Source organism: Manacus vitellinus, unplaced genomic scaffold (assembly GCF_001715985.3).
Source record: "Manacus vitellinus isolate BGI_N305 unplaced genomic scaffold, ASM171598v3 scaffold_4_pilon, whole genome shotgun sequence".
Lineage (NCBI taxonomy): Eukaryota > Metazoa > Chordata > Aves > Passeriformes > Pipridae > Manacus > Manacus vitellinus.
In genome coordinates this window covers 42,034,033-42,046,862 of record NW_021940604.1, presented here as the reverse complement: position 1 = coordinate 42,046,862, position 12,830 = coordinate 42,034,033, and the positions used below count along the sequence as shown (strand labels likewise).

Here is a 12,830-nt window from a genome sequence, read left to right as displayed (position 1 = left end):
GAAGGCGGCCCGGCGGCGGCTTTGTCTCCGCCGTGCTCGGGCGGGGAGGCAGCGCCGGCTGCGAGCGAGGACGTGAGTCCTTTCCAAAATGAGCTCTATGCAGTAGAGGTGGGGTATGCCCGAACTCGGTTGTGCAGCCTGTCTTGTTCGGCAGGAAAAGTCCACAGAGAAGTATTAAGTACACGTTGAAGCAGATATTTCTCTAACAATCTGCCTCGAACCTCAGAAGCTGACGATTGTAGTCAAATACCTTAATTTTGACCGAACCTGCTTTTAAGACCTTGCCATCTGGCTTTTCAAGGAAGGCCTTTCCTTCTGGAGGTGGATCACAGTTCACCATTGGAAGATTTTGCTCTCCTCATATTTGCCGGTTTTTTTTGTTTTTTTGTTTTTTTTTTTTCTTTTTTTACCCCCTCTAGTAATCTCGGTGCCTGTGCTGCCTAACATCTGTGACCACAGAGCGCTCTGTATATTTAAGCACAGTCAATCAAATAACACATGGCTTGCTGGTGGTACCATGCCTTCCAGAAGCAGGGACACAAGAAAGACAAAAAACTAACAAAATCAAGGAACCTACAGTAACAGAAGCAGGATTGTTTGCTCTCTGGTAGGCAGCTATGCGTATGGCAAGTATTATGAGCTGACAGTTGTACAGTTTTTTGGCATGAGGTTCCTGTGATTCTGGTGTTTCCTATTTCTGCTGGAAACAACTTTCCAATATGTCTACCTGCATCTGCTGAGTCTTTCAAAAGCAGTGACTCAGAAGTATGAACCCTGTCTCTTTGTAATCTCATAAAACTGCCAAACCAAGAAAACTGAAGATTACACTTAAATGTCAACTCATATTATTCTAGTGATGGAACAGCGAAATTGAAATTGTGTTGCCAGGAACAGAGTTGTTTTGGGGAAAAATGTGGAAGAAGCAATATAGAAATTGCACAACCATAAGAAGAAATATAAGAGAGAAAGGAAAATGAGTGACAGATAGAGCAGGAGCCAAGGGAGAAGGTTGTCATTGTCTTACTGAAAATAAATGTGTCAGTAAGGCGGTAAATAAATAGAATTTAGCCTTATCTAATAACTTCCGTCAAGTGAAACTTCCCTTTTTTGGCAGAATATGTGCCACATAAGAATGCCGGATCTATCCCGGTGTGTAGGCTGACTGTAAGTGATGACTTTTAAACATTAACCTGAGAGCCCAGATAAGAGTATTACTGAATGGTAAAGTAGCAGCAGATATTCACCTTCTTTAAAAAATTAAAACTTGCTTTATCGGATCAATAGAAATTTCTGTATTAAATGCAAGTCAGTAACTCCTTACCACATTCTTCTCAGTAGCAACTTCCTGTTAGGTGTTAATGACTTTATTAAACTTGATGAAATACAGCAATAACTCTCTTGTGTGTATGTGCTAAATTTCTCACGTTATTGTTTAAACATAATGGAATAATATTTTAGTAGAATGGTGGGATTTAAATAGTTTGCGATTGAAATGGCATTGTTAAGTCATTTAGACAAGGGAATGAAATGGGTTTTGTGGTGTCTTATTTTCCGCAATATCTGCTAAGGCTTCTTAGCATGTTGTTTCTGTGGTCCACACAGAAGAACTTTGAACGCAGTCACATGGCCTCAGTTTCATCATCTTTGGAAGTTGCATTGACTTGTTATACAGGAAGTTTTGAGATAATTTTTTCTTCCCCCTTCACTGCATATTTGAACCACGAGAACATCCTTCCGGCAGAGAGCATGTCGCAACAAATTTATGATAAACCTTTCCCTTCCTGTCAGTGAGATCTGCGTGTATCTTCTTAGGCAATGGGTTGCTGTCTGTGGCTAAAATGGACAGCGTTATCACTGTGGATATTACAGTACGGGCATTCATTTGCCCAGTAGATAGGAGATACATCTTGTCAACAGCACCTTACAGAGGTGTGCCTCTGTCTTGCCTTATGGCTTCACAGTTTGTACCCCTTACCCTCCCACTCTTCCCTGACTGCTCTGGCAGTTGCTATTTAAGCCTTGAGTAGTAAGAGGACGTCAGGGGTATCTGTCATTCAGTAACTTTTTGTCAGGTAGTAAGTTAGAGCAATGAACTTCCTTGCAGGTGTTCTCAAATTGTCATGAAATGTAGCTTATTTTAGTTCTCTAGTTCTGATCCTGTGGTTTTAGTAGGTGAGTGCGTGTCAGGTCTTGACTTCAGAGGATGGAAGACCACATAGTTGGTTCTGTATATAAATGTTTTCGGTCTATGAGGCGGTGGATTGAGCAACTGTGAATCATCTTGCTCATCTTCTGAAGGTAAAGTGTCATGTAACTGCATAAGCAAGTGCTTTTGTTTGCATGTTTTTCAAGATGCCACCAAGTTGTGGATAAGGACGTCAACAGCATGGGATAACCTTACACCTCTTTGCTTTTCCCATATCAGTAACGATTTAACAGATTACTTTCATAAGCCGTTTTTGTCAGACACAAGTGATTGTTTCAAACCATGAATTAACATACATGTGAATCTGTTGGTCAGTGAAGACGGATACTTTAGCATTCTGTCTCAAAGAAGGGCATGAATTAAAGCCTTTCTTTTCAAGATGTCTTCCTTCTACTTGAATAGACTGTTCTCTGACTTTTGCTAGCATGAATTATAGTAGGTGGTACAATCATAACTAACACAGCTGTAACCTATAATGGACAGGTTGCCTTCTCTTAATATGTGGCCCTGGCATATTAACCTTAGTTTTGTTTTCAAAGTTTATTTTGATGGCTCTAATGGTCTAAATGTTGTTTGGCTTTCTGTCATGATGGAAGCTGCTACTTTTTCCCAAATCCTTCAGTGTTAATTTTCCTCAAGGAAAACTTACATGTAAATTGAAAAGAATATGCTGGAGTACCCAACTTAATGGTAAAAGCAATGAGTTGGTGTTGCTCTGTTAAAGAACCTTCTGCATACAACACTATGCACTTGAGTTTCACTTAGGCAACTTCATGCTTACCTGCCAAAACTGTATGAGACAATGTAGTAATTCTAAAGCCCTGTTTCCAAGCCTCTTGAAAGTTCCTGACATCATTTGAGTTCCCTCAAAGCCTGAGATTGTCTTAATTACTGCAACAGTATTTTTATAGCTGATTTTTCATCTTCCAGGTCTTTTTACTGAAGGTGGATAAAGCCTTGTACTGTAACTTAATGCCATAACACAAACAGCATGCCCATGTACTACCTGTCTTTAATTTTCATTTGACTCCCAGAACAGGACTAAACTAGACTGGCAGAGCTGTCTTAGTGTAGTACAGTGTGTTGCTGTCTAAAGGAGTTGGTCTGCATGTGAAGCTTTCCTGCTAGCATTGGTAAGAAGTGATGGCATTCACATCAAAGGAAAATATGAACTTTGCTCCTTTATAATACGGCAGCAGCAGTTGCCAAGGCAAACAGTGAGGCTTAAATACATTCTTGGTTAGGTCCTTAGCTGTGTGAATTATTAAGGTGCTGATGTGTGTAATACTAAGTCAGTAATTAACAAAATGAATTCCTTTGTAAGGGTTAATAACACATAGAACTCAAATGTAACATTGCATAATCTACTTGCTTCAACTTTGTATAAGAATTTGAACTGTGCACTCAGTTTCTAGATATGATTAGCAATTTGCATTAAAATGAATGATTTTTTACTTAACTAATACTTTGCTGCCTGCCCTTTTCCTTATCCCCACGATGAGTTTGTCTGGTATCTTGAGAACTCCTAGTTGCATGCTGAGGTCAGCCTACCTAGCAGGCTGGATGAATTCTGATTATTTCTTTCTCCCTACCTGTCCTAGACATGTTAACTGCTTCCCATTACACTGTGTTCTTTTTCCCCCCATTCTGTGTCTTCAAGCTCACTTTCATGCATTTCTGTTTCCGACAGCCTCCACTCCCTCATCCTCTACCAGGGAAAAGGACTGTCTGTGATTCTTCTTAGGAAGAGATAAACATGAGATCTGCCAGTGCATGCAAAAAGTAGCACAAGACCTTGTGCAGCTGTATCTGCTTAAAGCTGTCCTGTCCCTTTTTGCTGTTCTGCTTCTTAAACTAATTGAAAGCGACTTTAAATAAGTTATCTTCAGTTCTTTTTTTTCAGTTGCTATTTTAGCTGTTTCCTAGGTCTGGTCCTAGGAGGCTTTTAAAAGCACACCTGCCACCTTCTGCTAGGACATGGCTGATGAGTCAGATGATGATTCTTGGAGTTCTTCCGAGTCTGAATTCTCCTGGTTCCTGTTACTCTGTTGGCCTTTGACTTCAGAGGACCCTTCTTACTCCTTTTTCATGCCTAGTATATTTAGAGTTCTTGCTGTCTCTCAAGTTGTCAAAAATAAAAACTGAAATAGTTTTTTTGCAACTGGCAAACTTAATCCTACAGTCTTTACTACTAGCTGATGGTAGTATCTCTGGATTGGCAGCAAAATGCATGTGAAATTGTTACCTTAGTTTCTTTCTGTTAACTTAATTCTCATATCTGTTAGCAAGTTGGGGTTTTTTTGTGTGGTTTTTTTTTGTTTGTTTGTTTGGTTTGGTTTTTTTTTACAAGTCATGCCTGCAATTAACACCTTAAAACTCTTATCAGGAAGCTGTCTGAAAATGAAAATGAGTTGCCTGACTAACATAAATAACTTTTTTCTGCTAAACATTTGTGGGATCAATTATGTTTCTCTCTGGTACCTAAGTATATTTGGTGGGCACGTGGTTCAACTTGTACCTCTCTTTTGGGAAACAGAACTCCTCTTGTTTTCCCTTCTGTTCCCTACGCAGGTGTCCTCAGCAGGACTGGTACTGTGGCTGGGTACAAAACTAACTCCTCAGCTGGAAGGGTTCCACAGTGCATAAAAGCATATCTTGGTGCTTCATTTACAACATCTGCAAATGAATACCCAACTTGGAGCAGTTCATTTGCTATCTTAATTCCTAGTTGCGTCTTGTAGTAATTATATATATAAATTTAACCATAGCTAAACAGCATACCACTGGACAGGAATAACCTGTTCAATAAACTTGCTTATGTATGGTTTTAGCTAGACTATTACTGCTATCTTGGTATAAATAAAGTCTTGGTGTGAAAAGACAGTTAAAAGCATATGAAGGTTGCCATGGGTCCTCAGCCTTTAGTATGTGAAATGTTCCTTAGTTAGAAATCTGTGTGCCTTGAAAGTCTCAAAGTGTTCGAAAGCTCACATTTTGTTGTTAGGCCACAAAGACTGCATTTGCTTTCATGGCCTCCTATTTAAGTCAGGTGGATTTATGTGCATTTTTTTTCTACTGGCTGTTCTGTATGTGAATTAATGATGCTTACAAGCAAAGTAAGTTTTTTAGCCATTAAGACAAGTGATTTTACTTTTAAGTAGAGACTGATAGTTTTGTTCAGACACTAAAAATTGTCCACTGCTGAACTTGAATATTCAAGGAATCTCATCCTTGCTTTCATGAGACTACTTAAAGTCACTGTAACTTTAGTAGATGTTGTGATGTCTCTCAATTCAGAATGGAAAAGGAAGTTGTATGGGTATCCTGGAAAAAGTATGCTTTATATAAATACTGGGGTTCTTAAAACTTATTGCTATGTTTAGCACATCTGAATTGGTGTTTTAAAACATTTCAGCGTTTGGTGTTGAAATAACCCTATATGGAAACTTTGTATTAAGTAAATGTATTTATTTTCAAATAATCCTTGCTAAGAAAGGTGACAGGATTCTTACAGAAACCTAATTCTTGGAATAAAAAATAAACTTCAAGAAACTGCTTAGTTGCTGTGTTTTTATTTTTTCATTTTATAATGCTTGATGTCTTAAAAATAACCCTGTTTCACCTGTCCTCATTATGCTTTTTTTTTCCCCCCTCTCTTTACAGCAGTTCTGTGGTGTTCTTGGTCACACATTTATGGAGTTTCTGAAGGGCAGTGGAGACTACTGCCAGGCACAGCACGACCTCTATGCAGACAAGTGAACTGTAGAAATTCATTACTACTCCACCAAGAAGCCCCCCTAAGAGTGGTTGACCAGGATAAGAAGTTTTGAATTGAAATTGGCAGAGCATTTAACAACAGAATTCAGACCTGGATGGGGTAAACCTCAGTGCACTGCCTTTCTTTTGCCTCAGTATTACTGGATTGAAGAATTGCTGCTTCTTGTTAGGAGGTTCATTTCATTTCCCATTGCTCCCAACTTCATACTTCCAAGCACTGAGAATTTCACGTGGAGTATAGTGAAGTAGACTTCAGTTTCTCTACATCACTTCTGTATTAGAATTTTTTTTAATCCTTTCATAATCTTGTTGCATGTTTAACTAAATCAATATGGCCCGAATGAACCGCCCTGCTCCTGTGGAAATCACCTACAAGAACATGAGATTCCTGATCACACACAATCCAACCAATGCAACCTTAAACAAATTTATAGAGGTAAGACCAGGACGCAATTCTTACTGATGTGGTTTTTTAATGCCTGAGCAACATGCTGTATTTACAATTTCCTTCTTTACTAGTTGCTAATGGCTGTGAGAGCCATATGAGGAAGTACTGAAATTGTTTGTATATTGACTTTTTTCAAATACTGATGCTGTGCTTCAAAGAGCTACAGACAAATCTATTCAGATATACTTTGGCCTTCACAAATGTAATTCTGAGAGTGAAGCCAAATAATAGTTATACCATAATGGTACATTAAGTACGTTGTTTAGGTCTGAAAACAGGAATTATTTGGCAGAGTTATGTGTAGAACAAAACAAATATAGGATAGAAACTTGAATTCAGATTGGGCTAAAGTGGTGTAACATTTCCTTGCACTTACTGCATAGTGATTAAAAAGATAATAATTCACTATATGTCGTGGATCAGAACCTTAGGAACAAATAACAGGCTTGCAATATGCTTTCACTGCCTAGCTTCCTCCAGTGTTAGCAGATTATGGTTTTAATGTAGCTTAAGAGGATCGTCTGTGTCATAGTGTCTACTTGAGTGAAATTTGTGGCAGTAGGCTTACTCTGCATCCAGAGCTGCTGAAGTTACTTTAAGTGTTCTGGTACGTGCTGAAATTGTTTACTGCCAGGTAACTTGGCATATATTGCTAATACTGCTGGTATTGAATTTATCATCAAAAACTTGTATCCCGTGTGTTGGAACTATAAAGTGTGCTGGTGTATAAAGTGTATGCTAGTTCCTGCAAAGTTACTTCCTGGTAAGGTCTGAGTTTGCAAAGTCCCTCATTAGCAAGATTTTAGGTGTATTATAGCTCAGTTCTGCATTTGGAGTGGTATAATTTATGGGAAACACAGTAGAATAACATTTGCTTGACTTTATACCGCCACACGTAGATAAAGTATGCTTAGGCTATGCTTCAGGCAGTTCAGTTCAGACAATGTGAATGATGGGTCGTTGCAGGAATAATAAAGAGTGAGTGCTTTTTTGGAAAGCTAAATTTTGTTATTCTCTAGTTAGGACAACTCATAGTTCTTAACAGTAAGTGGTCTTACAGACCTGTTTTGAGCAGAGAGACAGAAGGGGAAGATTTAAACCTCGCTCAGAAGTATGTAGCTTTGCAAACTGGGAAACTTCCTGTTCCTTTAAAAGGAATGATCTTTTGGAGATGGACTACTTGATTAATTAATATTTAGCTGGATCTGATTTTAGATTAAAAAAAGTCTGATCCAACACAACAAAACTTAATCTGCACGTAAAACTATGTTTGCAGCAGAACTTAAGGGTATCTGGCATTAGCACATAGATTTTTAGTTTTTTCAGCTTTCTCTGTTCTTCACAGGGTGGCAAGCATTTGTATGAAGTTACTTACTGAAAATTTTTTAATTATTTACTGAGGAAACTTACTGAGAAAATTAAATGGTCAAGTGCAATTAGTTTGCTCTCACAGCAACTTTTTTTTCACTCCCTAGGAACTTAAGAAATATGGTGTTACCACAGTGGTAAGAGTGTGTGAAGCTACTTATGACACTGCTCCGGTGGAAAAAGAAGGCATTCAGGTTTTGGTAAGTAGTGTAAAAGCAGAGTTTAAAACCAAGCCATTCCCCACCCCACCCCTTCCCAAAAAAATAATTCTTTCAATACCACCTTATTAACTCTATGAGTATGTTCAAACAGCTGATGGAGGAAAAAGCTGTGCAGTCATTCTTTCTTGTCAGGAAAAAATTTCAGTTTTGATCAAAATCATATACTCAATGAAAACTGATTGAAAGGAATGTATTCCTAATATTGCTATAGTTATACTGCTAGAAAATCGTAAGTTTAAATGGTTTCCTTAGCTGTCAGCACTTTGTCCATTGTATCCCCTCCTTTTTTTGCCTATGCACACATCTTACAAACAAAAAGAGTTCCATCTTTGTATATTTGTCACCCTGTATTCTAGGATTGGCCCTTTGATGACGGTGCTCCACCATCCAACCAGATTGTTGATGATTGGCTAAACCTCCTTAAAGTTAAATTTCGTGAAGAACCTGGTTGTTGTATTGCTGTACACTGCGTTGCTGGTCTTGGAAGGTGAGTGAAGCTTTATAAAGATCTGTTGAATTCCTAGTCAGACTTGTTAAGATCTAGTACAGAAGTTTGAGGTAGATGTAATATAGTCACATATCCTGTATTGGAATGACCTCACACTTAAAAATAGTGAAGATGGCAGGAAACTGTTGTATGCATCCGTTAAGGCCTTTTGGTCAACAGATGATGCTACAATCACAACTCTCACAAAATCTACTGCATTAAGTAAACAAGTATTATCTTGTACCAAGCATATTGATAAGTGTCCCATTGGTATTTCTGTTTTGCTATGTCTTCTTTTTTTTCTAATGCTTTTGTTTTTACTGACTTGCCTGCTTCCTCTTCATCTCCATTTCAGTATTATTGTCAGTCTCCTTGTACCACGGGTATTGTAACCATTATCCACAAACAAGTGGCTGGTTCTGGCACATCAAGACCAGCTTTTATCCACCACCTATCTGAGGGATGAAAAGTGTTCTCCAAAGTCTCAAAACATCTATTTGTCTCACATCTAAGTGACCTCAAAATTATTAGTGATAATGCTAAATATTCTCCTCTTAGCCTGGCTCCCTCTGCCTGCTGCCGCTGTCTTAAATACAGTTCCAACAGTTGGGACAACATAATGATGTTTCTGTTATTGTTCTAGACTACCTGGGAACTAGATCTGTTCTAAAAGCAGTTGCTATATTATAGCCATGGATTTCAGTATGTCCAATCTAAAATGGAAGTTTCTGATCTTGCTGTCCATAAGCCTGGCTTATCCATTGCGTTATGGCTTTACATGTAACAAAGTTGACTGTAATGATGAATGTTGCCAAAACCGAAGTCTTTTTCTGCTGCTTAGAGTGCTACCTGTTGGGTTTTCTTCAAAATTGGGCAGCTAATTAGTTGAAAAGAATATTCTAGCTTTCTATCATGTATGTTTTCTCTTAAATCCCTGAACATACAAAATCACTTAAGCTTGCTACTAAATGCACAACTCTGTTGCTCATGTGTGGCATGATTTTTTTTTTTTGAGCCATAAATTGCTAATGTATTTGGGCTTGATTTCTGTCAAGCTTTTCTAACTGAAAACTGTATTCTGTCAGATGAAGAATACTGTGGCAAGCAAGGAAATCCTCAGGGGAGTGCAGCAGCCTGTGGATTTCATCTGTTCCTAGAACTTGTTAAACTACTTCTACATTTTGTCAGTTTTTATTGAACCTGACACTCCTCTTCTGTTTTCTGCTTTGGCGGTTCAGACTGCTTCTAGGGATGCTTCTTTGTGGGGGATAGAAACCCATATGCAACTCTTCCCCAGAATCAATTGCTTTGAAACAAATGGTTGAAGATTACTTTCATTTTATTCCAGTTGTACTCTGCTATACCTAAAGTCAAAAACTAAGGTTGACCAGAGTTAATTTAAACCCTTATCTTAATGAGAATGAGTAACTCAAAAACAAGTGGTATCATAGCTCAATTAATATAGAAATGCCTTCTGCCTTTTTTGCCTTCCCAGAGAGGAAGCATCAGATACATAGGACAAAAGAGAGAACTGGGTAAAGGTTTTCTGAGTATGCATTGACAAAAGCTAAACTGAATATAATTTCTTTTTTGAACTAGAGCTCCAGTCTTAGTTGCTCTTGCACTGATAGAATGTGGAATGAAGTATGAAGATGCAGTGCAGTTCATAAGACAGTAAGTATGAAGCTAATATGTAGCTGTTTCCAAGATTTAACGTGTTGGTACATCCTTGGGCACTAAAGGAAATTTTACATATGAGAGGCAGAATACCTTTAGAATTTAAGTTCTGTCTCCTAGCTAGAAGTAACACTCACTCACATTGGTGGATCCTTTCCTCTGTATTAGACCAAAGTGTGCTAAAATGTTCTTCCTAGTCTTTCCTGGTGGTCTACTGAAAACAGATATTTCCTTGGATTTTTTAAATAAGTGTAAGTTGGATGAGAAGAATTTTAGTCACAATGTCTTAATTTTCAGGTTTCAGCTATATTTAAAAGAAACTGCATTATTATAAACAATACCGTAATACTTCTTGCATAATTGCCAAGTCTTTGAAGAGTTAAATTCAGCTCGTGGTGGTTCTATATAAAATGAGGAACAGGAAGACTGGTATTCCAAACAGTCAATCAACATGTACCTTTTTTTCACGTACTTAACGGTTTGAGAAAACGAAGTTCAATTTCTGTTTGGCTTCTTATTATGGGGACTTAAAATATTTATGTACTTTCTTAATACTGTAAGATTTCTGGATTTTGTACATCAGAAGTAGAACACTGTCTTAAATGCTATGGACTCTTGAGCATGTGGTCCAATGAGGTATTTGTGAAAGGAAGCTACCACCCTCTTTCCTGGCACCGAACTTTCAATTATCCCTATTTTGGTTATAGCCTTGACTTAAAGGTGGCTTTTTTAAGTGACCTAAAAATATTTTTCTCTGGTTGGTGATATTATTTCACTGGGCAGGAGATTGATGTTCTGTTTAAAATATGTTTTCCTCCATCTAGGAAGCGGCGTGGAGCTTTCAACAGCAAGCAACTTCTGTACTTGGAGAAATACCGCCCCAAGATGCGTCTGCGCTTTAAAGACTCCAATGGTCACCGAAATAATTGTTGTATTCAGTAAAGCTTAACAGCCTATAGTACTTCCTTGGGAATAAAGGACGGAAACAAGAATTAAGCAGACTGCATGCCAGAGACATCAGTCTGGTATTTTTTAGTAGTAAAGGAAGCTTCCTTAGGAGTATTTAATAGGCTAAAGGCTAAGTAGAAATGCAACTTCTATGTTTAAGTAAATATCCGTTTGGAGACCCAGTAAATGTTTTTGCTGTACCCTGTTTCTGAGCTGTCTCCTTGTTCATTGATTACCAGATCAAATATCCTTGAATCATGCCGTTGAGTCTTACCCACCTAGTTTCAACTACTAAAAATTGGGGTACTAAAATAAATGAATCTGTAGAGAGATTAGGTGCCAAAACACCCAGCATATCAGCTATATGTTTTTCCTTAAAATGAGCATAGTTCTGATGATGTGAGAACTACCAGCTTATCTGGACCTTACTATCTTTTTTTCTACAGTCATTTCAATATTGAAGAATACGGCCTCTAAAGTAGTCTTGCCTGCTCACTGTATGTTTTGTCTCCCACAATCGCACTAGAATTATCAGGATTTGCACAGTCTGTTTTTTTAATACTATTAATTACAGCAACTTTTTACCCTTGCATCTGTACTTTTCTGTTACCTGCAGACCTCTCCATTTTACAAGTCATTACTCTCTGGTTACTCATGTAGAAGATCTTTTAAATTGTACAGAAGCACACAAGTCTTTAATGTCTCCAGACAAAAAGCCTTACAGTAAAATTATTGTTGGCACTTCATGTGCAACTTAACAGAGGGCCTGAAAAGGTTGGGAGGGGCTATTTAATATTTCTAGTAAAATGTTGCCTTTGTCTTGTGCAGGAAGTATAGAATATGCCCTTTACTTTAGTAAATATTTTTTTAAAACTTAGAAATGCTTTGTTATTGTAGCTAAAAATTCTTAATCAGAAAATTTCTGAAAAATCTTGTAGTTTTCTTTTACTGTACCTATTGACAGTTGTTTACCAACTATCGCTTTGTTGAAAGTGTGATTTTTTTTTTCTTCTTTTTGTTTTTCCTCCTTGAGTTTCTGCTATGACTTGGGCAGATCTCTGTAATATTTTGTATGCCTTTCAAGCTGCGTAACTTAATATTTGGATACTTGATAATTTGTTTTATTATGTAATTGATAAAATGGTGATGTGTATTAATGTTAGTTCAACCATATATTTATACTGTCTTGGGAATGTGTGGTTATAGTTCTGTGGGAGAAATACTTTTGCCAGTGTTCACCAGCTTGTAAAATCTAGTGCGAGAGCTTAAAACATCTAAATAAATACTGAAATGCACTTAAAAGTTTGCTGAAATGCTCATCACTTTCACTTATTTTTGTGTACTTTGTCAGCAGTTTTGAGGTGCCTAAATTCAGAATCTAATCAGGCATCTGTTTTCTTTTTCTTTTTTTTTTTTAATCTGGGTCTGAATGTCCCCTTGTTGTAATGTTTGCTGTTTCTTTTACTCATAAATAAATGTGGACAAAAATTAATGATAGAAAGTACAGTATTTCTTTATGTAGCTTACTTGTGACTTGCCGTACTAAAATAGGTTACTTCCTTAGTGTTCTTGAAGCTGTTTTTGCAGCAAAGGCAGAAGAGTATATGCATCAGTAAAGCTTTGTTTAAAGGGTATTTTGTTTAATGGAATACAGCTTCATTTGACTGAGGAAATAATATCTTTTCTTTTGGAATGATG

At 37.5% G+C, this 12,830-nt stretch overlaps 1 protein-coding gene across 1 annotated transcript; it reads left to right on the top strand.

Annotated features, from left to right (window-relative positions):
* Nucleotides 1-476: 476 nt before the first annotated feature.
* On the top strand, nucleotides 477-12,629 carry PTP4A1 (protein tyrosine phosphatase 4A1). The gene is made up of 6 exons (XM_018077993.1): nucleotides 477-607; nucleotides 5,870-6,419; nucleotides 7,907-7,999; nucleotides 8,377-8,507; nucleotides 10,107-10,181; nucleotides 11,009-12,629. Exons 2-6 carry the CDS (start codon nucleotides 6,315-6,317, stop codon nucleotides 11,124-11,126), a joined length of 522 nt encoding a protein of 173 aa, XP_017933482.1. The 5' UTR covers nucleotides 477-607; nucleotides 5,870-6,314; the 3' UTR covers nucleotides 11,127-12,629.
* The last annotated feature ends 201 nt before the right edge of the window (nucleotides 12,630-12,830 follow it).

Excerpts from the sequence above, each read along its gene's own strand:
- PTP4A1 (XM_018077993.1), top strand. The coding sequence starts at position 6,315 with ATGGCCCGAATGAACCGCCCTGCTCCTGTGGAAATCACCTACAAGAAC. Across the intron at positions 6,420-7,906 it reads CCTTAAACAAATTTATAGAG|GAACTTAAGAAATATGGTGT; the intron begins GTAAGACCAGGA and ends TTCACTCCCTAG. Across the intron at positions 8,000-8,376 it reads AAGAAGGCATTCAGGTTTTG|GATTGGCCCTTTGATGACGG; the intron begins GTAAGTAGTGTA and ends CCTGTATTCTAG.